This window comes from Bufo gargarizans, chromosome 6, assembly GCF_014858855.1.
Source record: "Bufo gargarizans isolate SCDJY-AF-19 chromosome 6, ASM1485885v1, whole genome shotgun sequence".
Taxonomy (NCBI): Eukaryota; Metazoa; Chordata; class Amphibia; order Anura; family Bufonidae; genus Bufo; species Bufo gargarizans.
This window is the reverse complement of record NC_058085.1, coordinates 241096359-241123538: the sequence shown is the minus strand read 5'-3', so window position 1 is coordinate 241123538 and position 27180 is coordinate 241096359. Positions and strand designations below refer to the sequence as shown.

At 42.1% G+C, this 27180-nt stretch overlaps 1 protein-coding gene across 2 annotated transcripts in view; it reads left to right on the top strand.

Moving 5' to 3' along the window:
• Positions 1 to 5857, top strand: part of LOC122941328 (zinc finger protein 2-like) — a 35707-nt gene extending 29850 nt beyond the window's left edge. For both annotated transcript variants that reach the window (XM_044298460.1, XM_044298461.1), the window contains exon 5: positions 3616 to 5857. In XM_044298460.1, coding sequence (XP_044154395.1) covers positions 3616 to 5426 — 1811 coding nt within the window. In that variant the 3' untranslated portion in view covers positions 5427 to 5857. The remainder of the gene's footprint in view (positions 1 to 3615) is intronic.
• The last annotated feature ends 21323 nt before the right edge of the window (positions 5858 to 27180 follow it).

Sequence of the window (27180 nt, the reverse complement as noted above, 5' to 3'; positions counted from 1 at the left end):
CTGAAGATACAGGTATTTCTGAGGCATTTTCAGTTCCAAGTGCTACCCTTTGGCATCTCCATGGCGCTGCAGATCTTCACAAAGCTTGTAGCAGAAATGGCAGCCGTATCTGAACAATTTCCTGATCATAGCCCAGTCCAAACGGGCCTGTCTCACCCAGATGGAACAAGTGATCTACATTCTGTACTCTCTAGGGTGGATAATCAATGCGGAGAAATCCAGAATGGTTCCTCAGAAGGTTCAACAGTTCCTGGGCATATTACTGGACTCTGCATCTCTTCTGCCTCCAGTGAAAATCCAGAGAGTCAGTAGTAGATCGGCTTATTCAGAATCCTTCTCTGTCCATCTGGAAAGGCATGTCAGTTCTGGGAACTCTATCCTCCTGTATTCCGGTGGTTCTCACTCCAGGAGCCTTCAATAGGAGATTTTCTAGATTTGGTCAGGAAAGGGAGAAGAGTTGGACAGCAAAATTTTAATTTCCAAACAGACATGCAGTTCCCTAAAATGGTGGTTGGATCCAAACAATCTTGTCTGGGGGGTCCCCTGGAGGATTGTGGACCCAATAGCAGTGACTACAGATGCCAGTCCAGTTGGCTGGGGGAGCGCACGGCCAAGGCAGGGTTCTGCAGGGCCCTTGGGACGGATCGATATATGCAGCTTCTTCAAATGTAAAATAATTAATGGCGGTTATTCTAGCCTTGCAGAAGATCTTGCCCTTGCTCGAGAATCATCATCTAAAAGTTTTGTCAGACAATGGTTCCGTTGTAGCTTTTCTGAATCATCAGGGAGGGACCAGGTCCATAGAGTTAAAAAAAAATAGCTACCCAGATTTTTTCCTTACTAGAAGGAAGAGTCCTGTCGTTGTCGGCCCTTCATATCAGAGGAGTGGACAACCAACAGGCAGATTTCTTTGAGTCGCCACAAACTATACCAGAGAGAGTGGTCTCTGAATCAGGGGTTTTTCTCCCAGCTAGTACAGCTTTGGGGGAACCATCGGTGGATCTCTTTGCTACAAGATCCAACAGGAAAGTGGAAACGTTTTTTTTTTAACCACTTTCCAAGAGACTCTCCTTTGACGGTGGATGCGTTTCTACAGCCGTGGGACCGGGGTCTTCTCTATGCATTCCTTCCTCTTCAGTTAATATCCAGGGTCCTCAAGAAGAAAAGGGAGGAAAGGTCACTGCTAATGCATAAGGGATTGTCTGAATCCATTATTTCCGCCTTGCTTAAAAGTAGGAAACCGGTGACCACCAGGATCTTTGCTAGAACCTGGGTGGCTTTTTTTTGCTTTCCTCGGAATTGCTCCTGTCCTACACTGTAGTCTCTATATTCCCAGAATTTTGCATTTTCTTCAGAAGGGTTTAGAGAAGGGTCTTTCCCTTAGTACTATAAAGGTCCAGATTTCGGCTTTGAGCGTTTTGTTTGACGTTAGATTAGCTGCTCATCCTCTTATCATGAGATTTTGTAAAGCAATTGCAAGAGACATTCCGACTAGGATTTTACAAGTTCCTCTCTGGGACTTAAATCTAGTGTTGCAGAGTTTGATGAAGGGACCCTTTGAACCAATTTCTGAGATCTCTATCAGGATGTTGACTCTTAAATGTGCCTTTTTTAGTAGCAAATGTGTCAGCTAGAAGGATAGGGGAGATCCAGGCCTTGTCCATTAATCCCCCATATACTTCCATCCAAGAGCATAGAATCGTCCTTAGACCAGACCCAGCTTTTGATCCCAAAGTAGTGTCTAGCTTCCATGGTCTCAGGAAGTAGTTCTTCCGTCCTTTGATACCAATCCCAAGTGTCAAAAAGAGTTGGAGTTTAGTTGCTTGGATGTCAGGAGATGTGTTCTAGTTTACCTGGAGGCTACTAGGGAATGGAGGAAGTTAGGTGCCCTGTTCGTTTAGTATTCACGTCCTAATAAGGGAAAGGCCTATCTGTCTAGCTTATGTTTCCTTACAGAAACCAGTACCTATGGGTTGGATGGCGCACTCCACAAGAGCGGTATCGTCTATCCACGATATTTGCAAAGCGGCTACCTGGTCTTCTGCTCTAACCTTCTATAGGCTGGACCTCTCTTCTGTCTCTGACCTTTCCTTTGGTTGTAAAGTCTTGCAGGCTGTTATCCCACCCTAGCTCTCCATCTCTGAGATCTCTCCTAGTGCTGTCATGGGACGAAGGGAAAAATGATCATTACTCTTACCGGTAATTTGATTTTTCAGAGTCCATGACAGCACCCTTATATTCCTTCCCTTGGTTGTTGGGGTTGGTGATGGGTCTTGGTTATGGCGCATATAAAAAAAAGTTTGAATTAAATGCAATGGATTCGGATGAATGAGAAGGATGGATATCGGGGATGCTCTCTTCGTCTCTGAAGACCACTGAGGAATGAAGAGGCCCCTCCTTCTTAAATATCTGTGGGTTTCCTGGGCAGAGGATCCTCTCTCCTGGTGCTGTCATGGACTCTGTAAAATCAAATTACCGATTAATCATTTTTTTTTGTGGCCCATATGCGGAACTATTCATTTCAATGGGTCTGCAAAAAAAAAAATAACGAAAGTTACTCCGTGTGCATTCAGTTTCCATATGTCTGTGCCACCAAAAAATAGGACATGTTCTATTATTGTCTGCATTACGGACAAGGATAGTACTGTTCTATTAGGGGCCAGCTGTTCCGTTCCACAAATACGGAATGCACACGGACGGTATCCATATTTTTTGTGTGTTCGTTTTTTGCGGACCACAAACTACATACGCTCGTGAGCCCTAAGGATGTGGCTTAAATAAATGTTTAGGACCTTTTTAGTAATTTAGTGATAAGGGTTATTAGATGACCGACGCAAGTAAAAGTGCTGTTCACACAGCTAGAAAAACTGTTAACCCTTTGTAATAGAATGGTTCAATATTTGTAATAAAGACCAATTAAACAAATTAGTTTTGGTACAAAATGAGTAAAATGCAATAAAAAAAAATAATTGACCCCAAAGGTGTATATGGTCTTTAAGAAACTGCAATGTAATTCCTGCTAACCACTGAACACTTGGGTTAAAGGGGGGGAGGTTTGTATCATGAAGTAAACCCGTTAACTTAATTTGATCATATACCAGCTCAGAAACAAGGTAAAAACTGCTTTATACATGTTTATTATAAACTTAAAGGCCTGCTTGGTATGCTTTCAATTGGATGTTTTTTGTAAGTGTTTTAAAGGGCTTATCTCAATATCAGTTTTAGGTAAACTAACCACTCTTCCAACCCCCCTCCCCCAATAATGCCAAGAACAAGGAATCCTTAAGTCCCCTCCCTGAATGGAGCGGTACCGGCCAACTGCACCATTCGCTCTGATGTAAACAGAGCTGTGAAATCATAGCAGCGAATGGAGAGGTGCACCAACATATGCTCTATCACTCCATAAAGAGAGGAGATTCAGGAACTCCTTTGTATTCGAGTTTGTGATCGGACCCCTGCTATCAGTTATTTATCACCTATCTTGTGTATAGATGAGCAATACTTTTTATGGAATCACCGCTTTAAGCCACCATAAAGACTTTCTGCTCACTTTTCCCCCCCTTTATTCACTGTAGAATTCACATCTTGTAAGCACAATGTATTTCTCTCCCACAGATCTTATTGAAGTTTCAAAGACATCGCGGGCATCCCATAACCCTGTTTCTTCACTGGATTGTATAAATGACAGTCCCAGTGTTTTCAATATTTACACTTCAGATATGGCCAGCTCTCTGGATGACGTTACTGAGATACCCAATTCATGTGAAATAGTAAATCTTGGTGACAATGACATATGTATAAAATCTAATAAAAAACAATTCTTAATTCCTCATATTGAAGAGGAACTTTGTGAGAAAAATGTTCTCATTGAATCCCAGATGTATATACCCACAGGTCACAAACAGCACTATCCAGCTTCCTATATTAAGGTGGAAATTGAGGAAGAAAATCCAGAACATACCACCATTTATACAATAACAGATTCAACACCACAGTATCAATCTATTCAAATTAAGGAGGAGCCAGTCTCATGTGATGAAGATAATTTCTCAGACACTAATTTATATGCCTCCATAAATCACAGACAACAGTATCCATCTGCGCATGCTAAGGTGGAAGCAATTTCCTTTGAAGAGGAAGACACAGACATATGTACATCAGATCATATTCAGCAAGATTTATCTTACCATGTTAAGGAGGAACCAATGTTATGTGATGATGAAAATCTTGCAGCGTTTTATTTGGGAGTAAACCATATAGAGCAGAATGGAGAAATATATCCATTAAAACCTAGACCATTCATGTGCTTTCAGTGTGGGAAGTGCTTTACACGCAAGTCACAGCTCCATAGACATCAGATGATACATACCGGTGTGAGACCATATTCCTGCTCAGAATGTGGAAAACGTTTTTTCCGGAACTCACACCTTCTTATACATCAAAGAACACACACAGGAGAGAGGCCATATTCCTGCTCTGAATGTGGAAAACGGTTCACCACAAATTCAAATCTTACTATCCACAAAAGGATCCACACAGGTGAGAACTTATATTACTGCCCTGAATGTCACAAATGTTTTACAAATAACTCCAATCTTGCTATACATCTGAGGATACACACAGGAGAGAAACCGTATCCTTGCTCAGAATGTGGTAAATGTTTTACAACCAAATCAAATCTCGTTCTACACCAGAAGATTCACACAGGTGCTCGACTGTATCACTGTTCTGAATGTGAGAAGAGTTTTACCACCAGTGCAAACCTGGCTCTTCACCAGAGGATTCACACCGGAGAAAAACCATATTCTTGCTTGGACTGTGGGAAATCTTTCACGATAAACTCCCATCTTGTCAGACATCAGAGAGTCCACACAGGAGAAAAGCCCTTCTCTTGCATGGAATGTGATAAAAGTTTCATTAGCAATTATGAACTTAAAAGACATCAACAAACTCACTTTGAAGAAAAGGCTTATGCAGAAACCTTTGGCGATGAATGCATAAATGATCCTGCAGATCCCTCTAAGGATTGGAGAGTTTCCTCAACAGAGAGATCATATTTTTGTTCTGAATGTGGAAAAGGATTTGCCACCAACTCAAATCTTGTCCAGCACAGGAGGATACACAGGACTGAAAGACCATATTCTTGTTCTCAATGTGGTAAAAGTTTTACATGTAAAGCATATCTTCATAGGCATCAAAAAATTCACACTGGAGAGAGACCATATTCTTGTCCTATATGTAGAAAATGTTTCTCCAGAAACTCCCATCTGAAAAGGCATCAAAAATGTCATACAAGAAAGAAAGCCTTCCCATGCCTGGACTGTGGAAAATATTTTAGTTCTCAGGCGCGCCTTGTTCAACACAGTCAGATTCATGCAGCGGAAAACCCTCAGTCTTCTGCACATGAGGACATTTATATTATATAAGTTTAGGATTTGGACATTAAATTAGAGATTGATGGTTGAAGATAAAACTTAATTTTGTTAGGACATGGATTCTAATTTTCTAGCAATGTCGAAAAATGTCTCACTATGAAGTGAATATTAGAGATGTTTATGGCTGATGTGATCATGTGTATTCATGTAGAAATTGTTCTAAGGTTGAAGATCTCGATGGTTCACTTGTAGAGCTACCCAAAATTAAGAGCATCAAACTTATTTGTGTGGTAAATTAGGGTTTTCTTATAGGCCGTTTATGTTCGGTTGGTGGTGCTCAGACACCTCGGAAACCTGGAGACCAGCAGAATGAATGGACTGCAGCACTCCAGCAAGTCCTGCAGGCTGATTCATTTACACAGGAAAGTATTCTTAGTTTGCTGCCAATATAAATATGGACATACAATACAGACCAAAAGTTTGGACACACCTTCTCATTCAAAGAGTTTTCTTTATTTTCTTGACTATGAAAATTGTAGATTCACACTGAAGGCATCGAAACTATGAATTAACACATGTGGGATTATATACATAACAAAAAAGTGTGAAACAACTGAAAATATGTCATATTCTAGGTTCTTCAAAGTAGCCACCTTTTGCTTTGATTACTGATTTGCACACTCTTGGCATTCTCTTGATGAGCTTCAAGAGGTAGTCACCTGAAATGGTTTTCACTTCACAGGTGTGCCCTGTCAGGTTTAATAAGTGGGATTTCTTGCCATATAATTGGGGTTGGGACCCACAGTTGCGTTGTGGAGAAGTCAGGTGGATACACAGCTGATAGTCCTACTGAATAGACTGTTAGAATTTGTATTATAGCAAGAAAAATGCAGCTAAGTAAAGAAAAACGAGTGGCCATCATTACTTTAAGAAATGAAGGTTAGTCAGTCCGAAAAATTGGGAAAACTTTGAAAGTGTCCCCAAGTGCTGTCACAAAAACCATAAAGCGCTACAAAGAAACTGGCTCGCATGCGGACCGCCCCAGGAAAGGAAGACCAAGAGTCACGTCTGCTGCAGAGGATAAGTTCATCCGAGTCACCAGCCTCAGAAATCGCAGGTTAACAGCAGCTCGCATTAGAGACCAGGTCAATGCCACACAGAGTTCTAGCAGCAGACACATCTCTAGAACAACTGTTAAGAGGGGACTGTGTGAATCAGGCCTTTATGGTAGAATATCTGCTAGGAAACCACTGCTAAGGACAGGCAACAAGCAGAAGAGACTTGCTTGGGCTAAAGAACACAAGGAATGGACATTAGACCAGTGGAAATCTGTGCTTTGGTCTGATGAGTCCAAATTTGAGATCTTTGGTTCCAACCTCCGTGTCTTTGTGCGACGCAGAAAAGGTAAACGGATGGACTCTACATGCCTGGTTCCCACCGTGAAGCATGGAGGAGGAGGTGTGATGGTGTGGGGGTGCTTTGCTGGTGACACTGTTGGGGATTTATTCAAAATTGAAGGCATACTGAACCAGCATGGCTACCACAGCATCTTGCAGCGACATGCTATTCCATCCGGTTTGCGTTTAGTTGGACCATCATTTATTTTTCAACAGGACTATGACCCCAAACACACCTCCAGGCTGTGTAAGGGCTATTTGACTATGAGTGATGGGGTGCTGCGCCAGATGACCTGGCCTCCACAGTTACCGAACCTGAACCCAATCGAGATGGTTTGGGGTGAGCTGGACCACAGAGTGAAGGCAAAAGGGCCAACAAGTGCTAAGCATCTCTGGGAACTCCTTCAAGACTGTTAGAAGACCATTTCAGGTGACTACCTCTTGAAGCTCATCAAGAGAATGCCAAGAGTGTGCAAAGCAGTAATCAAAGCAAAAGGTGGCTACTTTGAAGAACCTAGAATATGACATATTTTCAGTTGTTTCACACTTTTTTGTTATGTATATAATTCCACATGTGTTAATTCATAGTTTTGATGCCTTCAGTGTGAATCTACAATTTTCATAGTCATGAAAATAAAGAAAACTCTTTGAATGAGAAGGTGTGTCCAAACTTTTGGTCTGTACTGTACATTTTTGAAATATACTCATTTCTATAATGTCCAATACAAATCAAACCAATTCCAGCCACTGGAGGTAAAATGTAGAAGGCTTCATTTTTATTTTGTCCACCAAATGTCAGCACGTTATTGTTATATTCTATACTATACTGTTAAAACGGGGTATCTCATTTTTGCGGCATGGTGTGGAAGTTGTTTTTAATTCGTAGCAGACAAAGGGGTAGAGAGAGAATGGCATTTTTTCTTTTTGTGCTGCTTGAGCCCAGATATGTATGTTTCATATTGCCAGTTTGTATCTTGCACTTTTCCTGTAGTGGCAAAGGATAATTTCCGTAAATAGTCAACACTATCGGATGTAGTTTCTTCTTGCCATAGTATATGTGCATTGGCTGGTTATAAACACATGGGGGATGTATTAAGACTGATGTTTCATATGCTGGTTTTAATAAAAAGTGCATTGGAGTAAGGTGCACAAAATGTGATTTGAGGTGTACAGCACTGTTGGGTTTGAGATGCAAATGCCCTTGAGGCTACACTTTACACTTCTCACTATATGACTTGTTGAAATAAATAACTTTACTTTTGTGAAAGTGAAGTATTATTTCGTTTAACAATGCATATTTTGCGTGATTTGAAGTGTGGTGTAAATGATAGTAAATTTATTGGACTATAAGAGACTCCATGATGCTAAGCCATGGCCAGTATTTTTTTCAAAAAATGTGGTGGGAATAGTATTAAATGGCAACATTAGCAAATTATTGCACAAAATGCAGCTGGTGCAGAAATCTTTTGTACGCTAGAACACTAGCATATTTCCAACATGGATCATAAAGGCACACTACCATCAAAAAATGTTTTATTACATTTTAACAGCCTATATGTGAACATTCTATGTAATTATCTGTAAAGAATAAATCAAGGCAACTGGACGTACTGTAGATTTCTTGAAAACGTTTATCTCGTTCTTCCAACGAGCTTTTTCAATTCTGAGTGATTGTACAAAAATTCTGGGAATAAATATGTAACTGAATCCACATCTGGTAATTATACCCAGCATTGGGTCAAAGGTGTTGATTCCATTGTCCTAATTGGAGTCAGTAGGTGATAAAGACTTCCCAGAAAAAGGTGTCAAGACAGCATTGTATGTGGCAGACAATAGATGTCTAACCCCCCCCCCCCACCACCACCACCACCTCTATTCAAGCTTGGCTTCTCCATTTCCATTTTTACATAGATGGCCTCCTTCATGCCTCGTTTGTACCAATCGGCCTCCTTATCCAAAACACGTACTTGACTGTCTTCAACGGTGTGACCTGTTCCTTTTAGTAGTAAGTACACGGCTGAATCTTGACCCGAGGTTTTGGCTCTTCTATGCTGAGCCATACGTTGATGTAGTTGTTATTTTGTTTCGCCAATATACAGTTCTGAGCATTCCTCATTGCACTGGACTGCGTACACAATGTTGTCCATCTTGTGTTTAGGCGTTGGGTCTTTGGGGAAGTCTTTATCACCTACTGACTCCAATTAGGACAATGGAATCAACACCTTTGACCCAATGCTGGGTATAATTACCAGATGTGAATTCAGTTACATATTTATTCCCCGAATTTTTGTACAATCACTCAGAATTGAGAAAGCTTGTTGGAAGAACGAGTGAAACGTTTTCAAGAAATCTACAGTACGTCCAGTTGCCTTGATTTATTCTTTACAGATATATACCATGACCTGGATAAATGAGAACCTTCACAGACAGGTTCTATGTAATTATTTTTAAAAAAGGTGGATGGTTTTCTGGATATAATGGGGGCGATATCTAAAGACTGGCGCATTAATCCGTCAGTCTTGATCTCCCTGCGCTGGTGTGAGATGTGCCAGATTTGCCATGCTGTGCGCCAGAAAGTGAAGTCTACACCAGCTACAGGCTGGCGTAGACTTCAGCTATAAACTCAGCTATTTTCTGGCAAAAGTTATAGTAAATGCGGCGGCTGAGCAAAACCACACCCACTTACAATAAACCACACCCCTTTTATCGGCTCTTTAGAAAAAGTCGCAAATTATGATTCACAGATGCCATGCACCATATTGTGCAACTTTTTTGCGCCACAGGTGTAAAATCATTGATAAATGCCCCCAAATGTTTTTTAATTACTCAATTTGTTCTGCTTCCAGCCCAGGTTCCTAACTTCCCCCTTTTGTTTGGACTTTTAGCACAGCAAACGCCTCACTTGACTTTCTCTCTTAAGACACATTTACACGTCCAGATGAGTGGCAGATTGTCAGGAAGGAAGCTTTCCTTCCCAACAGGCGGCTCCTCACTAAATGGAGATGAAGCACTGCGTTTACATGCAGTGATCACCTCCACTCTAAAACTGTTGTTTGTGCAGGCACCTCCATCTTAGGATGGCCTCCATCCTAAGTCCTGTTTTCCAAGGGTGGGAGAAGTGAGAGACTGCATGTATACCTTCTGGCCAAGAGTACTCGTGATCTGGCTCACATCCGGATGTAAGGTTTGGTTTTGTGGGAGTCCTCACCAGTGTACTACTTTTGGAGGCATCGGGTACTATCGTATTTTTATTAAATAGAGTGTTTGTCACAATTTATACATTTATTAGCTATTAGTGTATAAATTAGATTAGAATTTAGGCATGCCCAAGTAAACCAGGGATAAACTGACAGGAACAGGGTTTGTTTTTGTCTTTTTGGTGGCGTCACCATGGAAATTGACAGTTTAGAGATGTCTCAGGATACAATATAACATGTTGGAATTTTTTTTATTTGAAAACTGCATGTCTTATGTGTAACTTACATTGTTGTCTCTTAGGCTCTTAGAAATGAATAGAAACCTGAAGCCAAGGAGTTTGTATTCCACCCAAATTGTGAATGTAGCTGTTCCTGCCTCAATGTTCCATACATCTTCTCCCTTATTTACGTACACAGGGGCATGTATATGAGTGTAAAATTCACAATATTGACAGACGAGGAGGAAGGAGACCTGCTTGCATTCTGGGAAGCTTGAACACTGACCCCCTTGATGTCCAAAATGGCTTTAAACCCTCTTTAAAGGGAATCTGTCACCTCCATATGGCCATATGCAGCGCTTACGTGGCTCTGTAGCACACCTATACAGTATTGTAACTGTACCTTTTGTTCTTTTCTTTAGACTTGCACCAGCAGGAAGAACTAAGTTAAATTCATATGCAAATGAGCACTCGCAAGTGCCCAGGGGAGGAGTTCAGTGTGTAGGTGCCCAGGCTGCTCTGCCTTCTTTTCACTTTACTCCTCCCCAGTCTCTGCCTTTGCCCTATTGATGAGGCAAGAGACTTGGGGGCGGGCAAAGGCAGAGACTGGGGAGGAGTAAAGTGAAAAGAAGGCAGAGCAGCCTGGGCACCTACACACTAAACGCCGCCCCTGGGCACTTGCGAGTGCTCATTTGCATATGAATTTAACTTAGTTTTTCCTGCTGGTGCAAGTCTAAAGAAAAGAACAAAGGTACCGTTACAATCCCGTATAGGTGTGCTACAGAGCCATGTAAAGCACTGTATATGGCCATATGGAGGTGACAGACTCCCTTTAAATAACATCTTACCTCAAATCATAAACTTTACTGGAAATACAAAGCCCTGATTTGTCTTCCTGTATGACGTACACTAATATTCTGGTCAGCCAGTTATGAACTCTCTCCCATTTATATGTTCCCCTTGTATGTTTTCAAACAAAATGGGACTGGATCCTTGCTGAGGGAGGATAGTACATCACCGGGTTAGCAGAGATGCCATAACCGTGCCTAAAGGGCTTATTCCACTTACAATTCCACTCTGCTCCCTATCCTCTACTGTTGCTTGTGTATGTCTTTTTGTAGTTCTTGCATCTAGTTGTAAACCAAGACGCTCAAAATGAACAGTTCTATAAGTGGAGTGCTACAGCACATTTAAATGTCCAGAAGATAATTTTTATTTATTTAAATCAAATGTGATCATCTGTAAGCAATGCTGCATCTGTAACTGCAAGGTATGTGCCTCCTAGAATAGCTTGTTAATAAAGATTTCCTAAACGACATTCTTGTCTTCATTGTGGTACTTTACCTGTAACAGGTAGACGAAACATTGTACCTGGTGAAACATTGTAGCTTATCAAGCTACAGTTTTCTAAAGCATACAGAGGTCATGCGATTTGTGATCAAAATCGCTCAGCCACCATAATTTAGAAATGGGATCTTAAGCAAGCCCTTTTCTTTTCATTATATCTGACAAATACCCTTATCAAAGAGTATCTGTCAGCTCAGAAACCCCCCTCCCCCAAAGTACAGTAAGCACTGTATAGTGTAAAGATTGCTGCATCTTCTGTACCCACAAACTGGCATTAAAACGCCTTGGAGAGGACTCCTTTCGATTTGGGAGTCCTATAAATAAATGAAATTTAGGCCTCATCCACATTTTTCAATGACGCATGCTGTCCACATTTTCTGCAGACAGCACACGTAACCATTGATTTGAATGTGTCTGTTCAAACACCAGTATTTTTTCACTGACCGCGGGTGCACCTCAGGGGTCGAACAAAATGATGATGTAGGATGATGTAGGATGTAGGATTTTGGGCAATAAATTGCTCGGCACAAAATTAGTTTGGGCCACCATTTAAATTTACAAAATCCAGAGAGAAAAATATTTTGAAAAAATATTTCTGTGAAGCCCAAAGTGTATTCTTGAGCTGCCCACAAACTCATGCATTTGAGGCTGATCTTCAGGGAGTGGGGCAATTAGTTTGAATCCCCAAATTTGTGAACCTAAAATGAGAAAAAACAAGCTTAAACTTACATTGGGTTCACATTTCCTTTGTTTGCGCAGTTTTTCAAGGAGAATAATGGAAATGCCAGAGCTGACATATTACAGTAAGGAACAGCACCTCATGCATAGATTATAATCAGATCTGTTGAGTCTTTAACCACCTCCGGACCGCCTAACGCAGATGTGCGGTCCGGAGGTGGCAGCCCTGCGCAGAGACACGCATATATGCGTCATCTCGCGAGGGCCGGGATTTCCTGTGAACGCGCGCACACAGGCGCGCGCGCTCACAGGAACGGAAGGTAAGCGAGTGGATCTCCAGCCTGCCAGCGGCGATCGCTCGCTGGCAGGCTGGAGATCCGAATTTTTTAACCCCTAACAGGTATATTAGACGCTGTTTTGATAACAGCGTCTAATATACCTCCTACCTGGTCCTCTGGTGGTCCCTTTTGTTAGGATCGACCACCAGAGGACACAGGTAGGTCAGTAAAGTCGCACCAAACACTACACTACACCCCCCCCCCCCCCCCGGTCACTTATTAACCCTTTATGAACCCCTGATCACCCCATATAAACTCCCTGATCACCCCCCTGTCATTGATTACCCCCCTGTCAGGCTCCGTTCAGACGTCCGTATGATTTTTACGGATCCACGGATACATGGATCGGATCCGCAAAACACATGCGGACGTCTGAATGGAGCCTTACAGGGGGGTGATCAATGACAGGCGGGTGATCACCCATATACACTCCCTGATCACCCCCTGTCATTGATCACTCCCCTGTAAGGCTCCATTCAGACGTCCGCATGATTTTTACGGATACATGGATCGGATCCGCAAAACACATGCGGACGTCTGAATGGAGCCTTACAGGTGGGTGATCAATGACAGGCGGGTGATCACCCATATACACTCCCTGATCACCCCCCTGTCATTGATCACCCCCCTGTAAGGCTCCATTCAGACGTCCGCATGTGTTTTGCGGATCCGATCCATGGATCCGTAAAAATCATGCGGACGTCTGAATGGAGCCTTACAGGGGGGTGATCAGTGACAGGGGGGTGATCACCCCCTGTCATTGATAACCCCCCTGTAAAGGCTCCATTCAGACGTCCGCATGTGTTTTGCGGATCCGATCCATGTATCCGTAAAAATCATACGGACGTCTGAATGGAGCCTTACAGGGGGGGGTGACCACCCCCTGTCATTGATAACACCCCTGTAAGGCTCCATTCAGACGTCCGCATGTGTTTTGCGGATCCGATCCATGTATCCGTAAAAATCATACGGACGTCTGAATGGAGCCTTACAGGGGGGTGATCAATGATAGGGGGGTGATCAGGGAGTCTATATGGGTGATCACCCCCCTGTCATTGATCACCCCCCTGTCATTGATCACCCCCCTGTAAGGCTCCATTCAGACGTCTGCATGTGTTTTGCGGATCCGATCCATGGATCCGTAAAAATTATACGGACGTCTGAATGGAGCCTTACCAGGGGGGTGATCCGGGAGTCTATATGGGTGATCACCCCCCTGTCATTGATCACCCCGCTGTCATTGATCACCCCCCCCCTGTAAGGCTCCATTCAGACATTTTTATGGCACAAGTTAGCGGAAATTTTTTGTTTGTTTTTGTTTTTTCTTACTAAGTCTCATATTCCACTAACTTGTGTAAAAAAATAAAATCTCACATGAACTCACCATACCCCTCACGGAATCCAAATGCGTAAACATTTTTAGACATTTATATTCCAGACCTCTTCTCACGGTGTCTTCTTTCCAAAGTGGGGTCACATGTGGGGTATTTATACTGCCCTGGCTTTTTAGGGGCCCGAAAGTGTGAGAAGTCGTCTGGGATCCAAATGTCTAAAAATGCCGTCCTAAAAGGAATTTGGGCCCCTTTGCGCATCTAGAAAAATATCTTGGTCAAATGCCAACTTTGTATAAAAAAATTGGAAAAGTTGTCTTTTGCCAAGATATTTCTCTCACCCAGCATGGGTATATGTAAAATGACACCCCAAAACACATTCCCCAACTTCTCCTGAGTACGGCGATACCAGATGTGTGACACTTTTTTGCAGGCAAGGTGGGCAAAGGGGCACATATTCCAAAGTGCACCTTTCGGATTTCACCGGTCATTTTTTACACATTTCGATTGCAAAGTTCTTCTCACACATTTGGGCCCCTAAATTGCCAGGGCAGTATAACTACCCCACAAGTGACCCCATTTTGGAAAGAAGACACCCCAAGGTATTCCATGAGGGGCATGGCGAGTTCCTAGAGTTTTTTATTTTTTGTCGCAAGTTAGTGGAATATGAGACTTTGTAAGAAAAAAATAACAATAAAAAATCATCATCATTTTCCGCTAACTTGTGACAAAAAATAAAAAGTTCTATGAACTCACTATGCCCATCAGCGAATACCTTAGGGTGTCTACTTTCCGAAATGGGGTCATTTGTGGGGTTTTTCTACTGTCTGGGCATTGTAGAACCTCAGAAACATGACAGGTGCTCAGAAAGTCAGAGCTGCTTCAAAAAGCGGAAATTCACATTTTTGTACCATAGTTTGTAGAACTATAAATTTAGCGAAAAATTTATATATGGATGTCGTTTTTTTTTTTGCAACATTTTACAGCTGAAAGTGAAAAATGTCATTTTTTTTCAAAAAAATCGTTACCTTTCGATTAATAACAAAAAAAGTAAAAATGTCAGCAGCAATAAAATACCACCAAATGAAAGCTCTATTAGTGAGAAGAAAAGGAGGTAAAATTCATTTGGGTGGTAAGTTGCATGACCGAGCGATAAACGGTGAAAGTAGTGTAGTGCAGAAGTGTAAAAAGTGCTCTGGTCATGAAGGGGGTTTCAGCTAGCGGGGCTGAAGTGGTTAAGAAGACACCATTTTACCAGATAAAATGGCACAGCATGTGGCTCAGTTTTGTCAGATACTTTTTGTGGAATCCGTGGTGGAGGCTTATAATGGAGCCTATGACACGGATGTGAACCTGGCCTAACAAAAATATAGCCGGTCTATACATACAGAAGTGAAAATACACTACCTAAAAATGAAGAACACCTAGGAGTTATGATAAAAACCCTTTTTTACGATATGGCAATGCTGAAGGGTGTTACATGTAGTGTCAGAGTTTCCAGATCCTTACTTTACATTCAGATGTTCCAAAGTTTTTTTGTTTTTTTTTAATCTGGCATCAATATTGTTTTTAGTCTGAGGGCACAATTTTCAACAACACCCAATCAACAGGCCTTTTGATTAGGTGTTGTTGAAAATTGTGCTGTCAAAAATCAACAATAGTGATGCCAGATTTAAAAATTAAAAAAATTCTGTGGGGCATCATATGTATAGCAGAGACGGAATAGCAATAGACCATTCCAGTGAAACTTCCCAACGGGCTGATGCCCAGGGACCCACCTGAATCCTCCTCACAGCCACCAGTAAGGTAAGTAATAATGCTGGGAGTATCAACTACTTATGTACCTGGTCGGCAGCTGCAGGTGCCCTTTTGACTTCTGAATTATATTGCTATCCTGAGGCAACTGGAGTAGGAGGACACAACATGACAGCTGGCTCTACCACAGAGGGGCAGCTTCTGAGAGGTATTTGTTGCTGCTGGGGCATTAGTTTTTTGGTTCTGCAACGGCTGCACTGTGGTATTGCTGGCCCCCTCCTACTTGTGTTGGCCCTGACTTCTGGCAATCTGGGCCTACAACATAGGGCCACTTATTGTTTTTTCCAGGGCTACCTTAAATTCACACTCCACCCCTGCCTTACACTGACTGCCCAGACCATAAAAAAGTCTACTTGAAGGATTGCATTCATGCACTCTCATAATCGCCAAGAGAATTTGCACTGGAGGCACGAGTAGTTTCTTATACTCCTATCTTCATGATAATTCACACATCCAGATTTTTCCCCACCTACTAAAATAACTCAGCTTAACCAATACATCATAAAGTTATATATAATCAGACCATTATTTATATATAAAGGAAACTCCCCCTCACAACTTATACCAGCAATCTAGGACTTGTTTAATCTAGCCGTCTTTCACTATTCAACCAAACAAGGTTTCAAATCCAGGTCGATGGTCAGACCATCCAGCTGTAGGGACCGCATTCTAAAAATCCATTCCACCTCCCGGCGGTTAATTGCCGCCACTGGAACTCCTCGCCAGTTCTGTTTGACCCTTTCTATCCCTGCGAACCATAACCCCTTAGGATTTTTACCATGCCTTGTTTTAAAATGCATGGACACACTGTGTTTTGAGCCCTTTTTTGATGTTATTTTAATGCTCTGGAATTCTTGTTTTGAGTTTTCGCATGGTCCTCCCAATATATATTCGTCCACAAGGACACTTCAGGAGATATAGATATATTTGTGAGTATAATAAAATCTATTATCATCGGAAACATTGATGGACTATGTGCCTTAACCTTTATAGCTACAGAGGGGTGGTTTTGTGACCGTGACGTTGTTTGGCATCACCAATAGCTGTTGTATCCTATCCTGATTAGTACTCATGAAATATAGCCAAGTAAGGCAGCGCGACTCCTTTTTTGAACTGACTTGTTGAATGTGAATAAGCCTGCTTCACACGGAAGTCTGCGACGCCAAAAAAAGAAGAAAACACAGTGGTGAACTTTTATTATTTATTTTAACTGCATTTTTATTTAAGAGACTGCACTGTGTGGGCTATTGCCCTGTATTTTTTTTAACCATGGCTGATAGTTTTGATTTTAGAGATAATTTCAAATGTGATATAGATTGTTTGTTTTATCCCCAGACATACAGTACAGAGCAAAAGTTTGGACACACCTTCCCATTCAAAGAGTTTTCTTTATTTTCATGACTATGAAAATTGTAGATTCACACTGAAGGCATCTAAACTATGAATTAACACATATGGAATTACATACATAACAAAAAATGTGAAACAACTGAAAATATGTCATATTCTAGGTTCTTCAAAGTAGCCACCTTTTGCTTTGATTACTGCTTTGCACACTCTTGGCATTCTCTTGATGAGCTTCAAGAGGTAGTCACCTGAAACGGTTTTCACTTCACAGGTGTGCACTGTCAGGTTTAATAAGTGGGATTCCATTTAATAAATGGGGTTGGGACCATCAGTTGCGTTGTGGAGAAGTCAGGTGGATACACAGCTGATAGTCCTACTGAATAGACTGTTAGCTGCTTTTTTCTTGCCATAATACAAATTCTAAGTAAAGAAAAACGAGTGGCCATCATTACTTTAAGAAATGAAGGTCAGTCAGTCCGAAAAATTGGGAAAACTTTGAAAGCGTCCCCAAGTGCTGTCACAAAAACCATCAAGCGCTACAAAGAAACTGGCTCACATGCTGACCGCCCCAAGAAAGGAAGACCAAGAGTCACCTCTGCTGCGGAGGATAAGTTCATCCGAGTCACCAGCCTCAGAAATCGCAGGTTAACAGCAGCTCAGATTAGAGACCAGGTCAATGCCACTCAGACTTCTAGCAGCAGACACCTCTCTAGAACAACTGTTAAGAGGAGACTGTGTGAATCAGGCCTTCATGGTAGAATATCTGCTAGGAAACCACAGCTAAGGACAGGCAAAAAGCAGAAGAGACTTTTTTGGACTGCAGAGTGAAGGCAAAAGGGCCAACAAGTGCTAAGCATCTCTGGGAACTCCTTCAAGACTGTTGGAAGACCATTTTAGGTGACTACCTCTTGAAGCTCATCAAGAGAATGCCAAGAGTGTGCAAAGCAGTAATCAAAGCAAAAGGTGGCTACTTTGAAGAACCTAGAATATGACATATTTTCAGTTGTTTCACACTTTTTTGTTATGTATATAATTCCACATGTGTTAATTCATAGTTTTGATGCCTTCAGTGTGAATCTACAATTTTCATAGTCATGAAAATAAAGAAAACTCTTTGAATGAGAAGGTGTGTCCAAAATTTTGGTCTGTACTGTATGTAACAAAAAAATCTGAAAATGTGGGGGATTTTTTTCTTGATGCTGGAGAAGGAACTTATCAGGGAGGTGAAAACCACCTGGGATGTGATAGCCCTTCAAAAGTACCTCTAAATTCAGAGGATAAGGGAAAATTGGATGAATGGGAACTTTTGATGAATGAATGTGGTATGAAAGTACTAAGATTCATTATAGGAAAAATAAACTTAGGCACATAAATGAAAATATAAATAAGCTCAGATTATCTCTTGATCCATATAGAAATCAAGTACAACTATCGAAAAAATGCCAAGAAAGTAATATTAAAACAGAGAAAGAAATAAGAGATAAAACGCATGGGAAATACATGAAGGTGAGTGAGGATTATAATTCTAAAAGTTTATAAATGGAAAACTAGAGGAACTGAAAATAAGATGAGTGAGAAAGGAGGAGAGAGAGACAGAGGTGTAACCTTACCCAAGCAGGGAAATTACATTGAGGATAAGAAAAAGGGACAAGCATATGGGCCACAAATGCTTACCGTATTTTTCGCCGTATAAGACGCACTTTTTCCCCCCCAAAAGTGGGGGGAAAATAGCAGTGCGTCTTATACGGCGAATGTAGCTGATTTTGCCCAGTTTTCAATGATACACCCGCCGCGATGCCGCGCGGCGGGTGTATCAGCTGTGAGGGAGGAGGGGCTGGGGGCCGGCGTCTGCATTAATAATGACAGCGGGGCCCGTGCAGTGACTATTCTACTACACGGGCCCCGCTCACTGTATAATCATATCTCTCTAATAGTTAATTGTTGTATGCATTGTAATCGCATAATGAGCGCTAATGAGCGCTGTGTATTACCGTACTTAAAACTAGCAGCGCTCGCCGTTCGGAGCAGAGAGGAGGCAGGAGGCAGGCCGGGAGGACGGGCACTTGCAGCGTGAGTCATACGTCACGCGCCTGCGCCGCCCACTTATGAATGAAGCAGGCGGCGCAGGCGCGTGACGTATGACTCACGCTGCAAGTGCCCGTCCTCCCGGCCTGCCTCCTGCCTCCTCTCTGCTCCGAACGGCGAGCGCTGCTAGTTTTAAGTACGGTAATACACAGCGCTCATTAGCGCTCATTATGCGATTACAATGCATACAACAATTAACTATTAGAGAGATATGATTATACAGTGAGCGGGGCCCGTGTAGTAGAATAGTCACTGCACGGGCCCCGCTGTCATTATTAAAGCAGATGCGACCCCCACCCCCTGTATTGAGGGTCATTCACTACAGGGACACTTATGGAGGGGATCTGTGGATGACAGCATAAGATGCTATATATGTGTCATCCACAGATCCCCCCCATAACTGTCATTCACAGATCCTCATCCTCATAACAGTGCCATCCAGAGAGGATCCCCCATAAGTGTCACCCACAGATCCCCCATAAGTGTCACCCACAGATCCCCCATAAGTGTCACCCACAGATCCCCCATAAGTGTCACCCACAGATCCCCCATAACAGTGCGTCACCCACAGACCACAATTAGTTCAAAACCCACCAAAAGTGCACCTTTTGGTTCAAAATATTTTTTTTCTTATTTTCCTCCTCAAAAACCTAGGTGCGTCTTATAGGCCGGTGCGTCTTATACGGCGAAAAATACGGTAACTATACACATATGCAAAAGACTACCAAAGCAATGGATCACAGAGAATGTATTACAGTAATAACTATGGAGGTGGTTTATATGGATCAAATTATTACCCTAGATTTAACCAATACCGCAGATACCAAAGTTATCAGCAACAATATTATAAAAATAACTATTATCAGAATCGATATAAAAACGCCTATAGTGGAGAATGTAGGAATGAAAATAAACAACAACATGAAGAACAAAAAAAATGCAGTAAAGGATTCACAAAATTTTCCTCACCAAACAATAAAGGGAATTCAGAGAGAACCATAAATCCAGAGAATAACTGCACACATGAAAATAAATCTAATAGAGGAAAAAGAGGAGGTAGAAAAAACCAGCCCAAGATCAAAGAAATGCAGGGAGGATTGAGAGGGATTTATAATCTCAGTTCTCATGTCCTGCATGATGCTGAAAAGAATGTGCTTGCCAAAGGACTTAAATTCGCCCCAACAAAAAGGCCATATACATTTTGTATTTTTTTTTAGATATCCATAAATACATCAGAAAATTCAATATGGCTAAATATGCCATTAATAAACAAAAAAATGTGTATTAGCCAAGATCGAAGTGCTGCGGTTTTGGACTCTCAGGAGTCCAACTCCATTATTCATACAGATCTACGGGAAAAGAGTACTTTTTTTCCATTTAACAAGGAAAATGACTGCATAGAAACATTCAAGAGAAGTCTCCTTAAAGAGCTAGAAAAGATGGATGATAAACCTAGGAAACACAATTTGACAATAGAGGAACATAAAGCCTTGAGAAAGTTAGAAAGTAACTCACAAATTGTAATTAAACCAGCTGATAAGGGGGGAGTGGTGGTTTTAGACAGGAGATAAATATGAAGGTGAAATGCTTAGGCTGTTATCAGGCAAAGACGCATACAAAAAATTATAAAAAAAAGACCCTACCACTGAATTTAAAAGGGAATTAGAGGTGTTATTGCAAGAAGGTTATGTGAACAGGGTCCTAAATAAAACAGAATTAGAATATTTGAAAGTGAAGTTTCTAAAGGTCCCTGCGATATATTTCCTGCCGAAAATTCACAAGATCCTGTCCAACCCCCGATTGTGTTAGGAATTGGGTCGCTTACAAGTAAATTGACAGAGTACGTTGATTTTTTTTTTTTCTTGTAGAAATACATGAAAATATCTCTTATCTTAAAGACAGTGGTAGTGTTTTCGAAGTTTTTTTTCTTTTTTATAACTTTCTTTATTTGGATGTAACAAGCACTATCATATATTTGAGAAAACATATTGCATGCAATATGCAACTATGATCCAGGCCTGTCACATCATGTACATCCTTTTATATCATATGATTACATTTGAAACAGGATAATCATACCCATTTTTATATCCCCCCCCCCCGCCCAACACCTGTTGCTCATGCTGATCCTAAACATCATCTCAAAACTCCTATCCTCATGGTATTATATGAGACTTCTCTCCTAAATCTCAAGTAATCCTAGTGTGCCCTTAACTTTTGCTTTCAAATACCATTTGGTTTGCACAAAAGGAGACTTCAATTCCTTGATTTCCTCTCTCGTCGAGATATGCTCAACCAGTTTGTTGGAAGTTATTGAGAAATATTGTTCACCCTCCCCTAATTCATGGCTTGCTACGGCAGTTGTCTGATCCTTGTATACGATTATCCCAAAGGATTTAGGTATCAACGCCATTAAAGAACAACTTGAAAGCGATGTAGACATAACAGAATACAAAGTACTTTATATATATATATTTTATTTTATTTTTTTCACCCAGTTCAGTGCAATTGTGGGACCTTTTAAAAAAACTCCTTGAGAAAAAAATTGGTCAATAATAAAAAAATGGCCCGACTCTGGGTGATATTATCCCTGATTAAACCTAAACTCCTCTTTAGGAAAGCACCAAATTTGAGGGACGCTTTGGTACACAGCCATATTCCAGTGAAGGTTGGAAAAGAAAGCAAGAGCCAATTCACATGGTGTGGTTTCTGTATTGCTTGCAGAAACTGCACCCTGGAAGATAAAAAGATAAGAAATGTTCAGGAAGTAGAATTGAAAAATGGTCAGATTTGCAACATCAAGGGGGAAATCTCCTGTGAATGTATGGGGATAATATATCTCCTGAAGTGTCCTTGTGGACTAATATATATTGGGAGGACCATGCGAAAACTTAAAACAAGAATTCAAGAGCATTTAAATAACATCAAAAAAGGGCTTGCTACCTTTGTGAGTATAATAAAATCTATTATCATCGGAAACATTGGTGGACCTTCACTATGTGCCTTAACCTTTATGGGGTGGTTTTTGACCGAGATTATCCTCCTGTGGAACCTTGTTGTTTTGCATCACCAGAAAGCTGTTGTATCCTATCCTGATCAGTACTCATGAAATATAGCCAAGTGAGGCAGAGCGACTCCTTTTTTTGAACTGACTTGTTGAATGTGAAAAAGCCTGCTTCACACATGGAGGTCTGCAACGCCCCCCAAAAAAAGAAGAAAACACTGGTGAACTTTTTATTTATTTTAATTTAATTTTTATTTTAAGAGTTGAGCAAGTTGTAGATGAAATGATCTCCAAAGGCATAAAGTTAAAGACACTCTCCCTTTGTATTTTAAGGAAAAACACTTTTTTTATTTTCCTCTTTTACATTTTCAAAATAACAAAAAAGAAAAGGCCTGGAAGCAAAACAAAAATTTTTTTTGTTGGGAAAGATTCAGTAAAACCTGTAATTTATATCAGTTTTTTTGCAGCCCTGTGAGCAGCTATCGGTACAGGAGATGACAGCATTGTGTGTATGAGTGTACATACAGAGATAGCTGTCAGTCACTGGTAACACATCCTACCTGTACTGACCGCTTGTCACAGGGCTGCAAAAAAGCAAAGATATAAATGTATTCATCCGCCAATAGTGGAAATCTATTAGACATCTTATTGTCCCTATTGTTTTTCACTAGTAGCTGCTGTAGCCAAGGGCCCCGCCAAGTAGGCTACATATAAGGACCAGGATTGCATGATTTGCATTTTTATCTTATTTTATCAAATAGAAGCTGGTCAATGGATCTTTTCCTCATCAAGAATGGCAGAGACTGCGTCCAAGTACAAAGTGCTTAGAATGACATACAGTTGTGTTCAAAATAATAGCAGTCAGACATCACTAACCTGATCAATCACAGTTTTTGGTAGAAATGATATTTTTACATGGCAAATAATTTTCTAGCAGGTGTAGTAGAGTAATAGAAATCCAACAGACCCAACAGTCATGACATGCATGCTGCTGATTCTGGGTAATTCAATCACTTATTGAAAGGGCATTTTCAAAATAATAGCAGTGTGGAGTTCAATGAGTCATTCATTCTTTGAAAAACAGGTGGAAATTATTGCCCTTATTTAAGGAAGGAAGGCAGCAAATGTTGTACATGCTGGTTACAGTGCATTTCTCTCTGAAATTCTGAGTAAAATGGGTCGTTCCAGATATTGTTCAGAAGAACAGCATACCTTGATTAAAAGGTTGATCGGAGAGGGGAAAACATATAAAGAAGTGCAGAAAATGATAGGCTGCTCGCATACCAGGGATCATGGATCTGTTTGAATACATCAGAATACTTGAAGCGGTCATGCTGCCTTAGGCCTCATGCACACAGCCGTTGTTTTGGTCCGCATACGAGCATCCGCGGCTCGGATGCGGACCCATTCACTTCAATGGGGCCGCAAAAGATGCGGACAGCACTTTGTGTGCTGTCCGCATCCGTTGCTCCGTTACGTGGCCCCATTTATATTAAAGGCTGTCCGTGCCGTTCTGCAAATTGCGGAACACGACCAGACGCCATCTGTGTTTTGTGGATCAACGATTTGCGGAACACAAAACACACCATGGCCTTATGCTGAAGAGGAAATGCCCTTGATATGGGTGTTCCAACAAGACAACGACCCAAAAAACACCAGTAAACGTGCAACATCTTGCAACAAGATTGACGTTATGGAGTAACAAGCCCAATCCCCGGATCTTAATCCAATAGAAAACTTGTGGGTGACATAAAAAATTCAGTTTCTGAGGCAAAACCAAGAAATAGAGAAGAACTGTGGAATGTAGTCCAATCATCCTGGGCTGGAATACCTCTTCACAGGTGCCAGAAGAGAGAAATATCTCGGCAAAAGACAACTTTTCCCAATTTTTTATACAAAGTTGGCATTTGACCGAGATATTTATCTCACTCAGCATGGGTATATGTGAAATGATACACCAAAACACATTGCCCAACTTCTCCTGAGTACGGCAATACCACATGTGTGACACTTTTTTGCAGCCTAGGTGGGCAAAGGGGCCCACATTCCAAAGAGCACCTCACGCATTAGGGCCCTTAAAATGCCAGGGCAGTATAACTACCCCACAAGTGACCCCATTTTGGAAAGAAGATACCCCAAGGTGTTTCATGATGGGCATAGTGAGTTCATGGAAGTTTTTATTTTTTGTCACAAGTTAGTGGAATATGAGACTTTGTAAGAAAAAAAAATCATCATTTTCCGCTAACTTGTGACAAAAAAAAAATATTCTAGGAACTCGCCATGCCCCTCACGGAATACCTTGGGGTGTCTTCTTTCCAAAATGGGGTCACTTGTGGGGTAGTTATACTGCCCTGGCATTTTAGGGGCCCTAATGCGTGAGGTGCTCTTTTGGACAACTTTTCCCATTTTATTAATAAAAAGTTTGCATTTGACCGAGATATTTATCTCACCCAGCATGGGTATATGTAAAATGACACCCCAAAACACATTGCCCAACTTCTCCTGAGTACGGCGATACCACATGTGTAACACTTTTTTGCAGCCTAGATGCGCAAAGGGGCCCAAATTCCTTTTAGGAGGGCATTTTTAGACATTTGGATCCTAGACTTCTTCTCATGCTTTAGGGCCCCTAAAATGCCAAGGTAGTATATATACACCACATGTGACCCCATTTTGGAAAGAAGACACCCCAAGGTATTCCATGAGGGGCATGGCGAGTTCATAGAAGATTTAATTTTTTTTGCACAAGTTTGCGGAAATAGTTTTTTTTTTTTGTTTTTTTTTTCTTTCACAAAGTCTCCCTTTGCGCTAACTTGGGACAAACATTTCAGTCTTTCATGGGCTCAATATGCCCCTTAGCGAATACCTTGGGGTGTCTTCTTTCCAAAATGGGGTCATTTGTGGGGTGTTTGTACTGCCCTGGCATTTGAGGGTCTCCACCATGGGCGTAGGGATCACCATAGCAGCCATAGCAATGGCTATGGGGCCCTACGCCACTGGGGGCCCGGGCTGCCTGCTGAAGATTATTATTATTTTTTTAATTCATGTGGTATAGCTACAGGGGTCGCAGGCCCCTCCAGGACAAACAGAGAAAGCGCTATTTGCAGGGCCTGTAGGCTGTGGGCGGTGCGATAGGGGGCGGCCGGAGGCAGAGAGGCGTACCTGCAGTGAGGAGAGGGAGTGTTCCCGCTCCCAGTCTGTGCGGCAGTCCTACTGGCCGGAAGTGGAAGAGGCAGAGCATACAGCAAAGCTGTGTGCTGCTGGGCCTGGCAGCGCTGCTGGAGTGTGGGCGCGCAGACGTTCAAGTGGCTGTGAGGTGAGGGCTGGCTGACTCTGGGACTGGTAAAATTTACTCTGGAGTCCTGGACCATTATATCTAGGGAGGAGGGGGGAGCAGGACCCTGGAGGTATGGACCAGTACATTTAAGGAGAAGGGGGGAGCAGGACCCTGGTGGTCTGGACCAGTACATTTAAGGAGAAAGGGGGGGCAGGACCTGGAGGTATGGTCTGGACCATTACATAGGGGGGAACAGGACACTGGACCATTATATCTGGGGAGGAGGGGGAGCAGGACCCTGGAGGTCTGGACCATTATATTTAGGGGGAGCAGGACCCTGGAGGTCTGGACCAATTTATTGAGGGGGGAGCCACAGGGTCTCCAAGGTCTAAACCATTAAATTGAGGGGGGAGCAGGACACTTGATGTCTGGACCATTTTATCTGGGGACTTGCGGTGGGAGATTTAGGATGGGTGTGGGGGTGGGAGGTCTTGGAGGGGTGTGGGGATGTTGGGGTGGGAGGTACTGGAGGGGTGTTTGGGTGGGAGCTCTGGAAGGGGTGGGAGGTCTGAGAGGTATGTGGGGGTGAGAGATCCGGGAAGGGGGCCCATACATTTTTTTTGCTATGGGGCCCAGTCATTTCTAGCTACGCCCCTGGTCTCCACAATCATTACATGTATGGCCAGCATTAGGAGTTTCTGCTATTCTCCTTATATTGAGCATACGGGTAATGAGATTATTTTTTTCCGTTCAGCCTCTGGCTGAAAATTAAAATGAACGGCAGATTTCTTCATTCGCCTTGATCAATGTGGATGAAAAAATCATTGCCGTGATTTATTTTTATTTTGTTTATATACAAAGTGTTTGCCAAAGCATATGAACACCACCGCCCCCTCAGCTCATAAGCCTCGGCAAACGTATCTTTTACTGCAGAGGAGAAATCTCGTCTTGCAGCGCCGCATACACCGACTTTTGTGTAATCTGTCAGCAGCGCAATGCTTCTGTCAGAATGCACATCAGTGCTACAGCTGGTTGATCGGTTGGTCCACCTAGAAGGTAAAAAAAGAAAAAACCAGGCCGCAACGCAATAAATGTATTAACTTTATAACATTTGAACAGAACATATAAACTTTATTTAACTTTTTGAACAGAACATTAACTTTTTTGCTTACCGGTGATTTTTTTTTTTTTTTACCTTTATAGGACAAACCTCTCCTTCCCCATGGGACAATGTGCAAAGCGCAAATCGCCCAAAGATGTGGCGAAGTATATTATGCACTTTGTCCCAGGTGAAAGGAGAGGTTTGCAGCAGCTGTGAGTGAAAGGGCCCTAATAGCCCTGTGTGTGATACTTCCGGAAACACTCCCCTAAGCATAGGGCAGGGTGGTCAGGGCAGTCAGGACAGAAATAGCGGGTGTCATGCCTTATTCCACTCCTGCTACAGACACAACATTTTTTTCGGGGTGCCGGTCGGTTTGAGGTACCAGCAACGACACTGGGGAAATGTCGCTTGTGTAGACGGCTCACTACACTGGTGGATGTGTAGTGATAAAAAACATTATTTTTTTTGTCACTGCGGCGGGGCGGGCATGGGTGAACGCACGTGTGGGCGACCGATCAAGCCTGATCGGGCAAACACTGCGTTTTGGGTGGAGGGCGAACTAAGGTGACACTAATACTATTATAGATAGTTCTGATCACTTACAGATACTATAAAAGTACAAATTCTGATTAGCGAATCAGTGACTGCGTTGCGGTGGGCTGGGCGCTA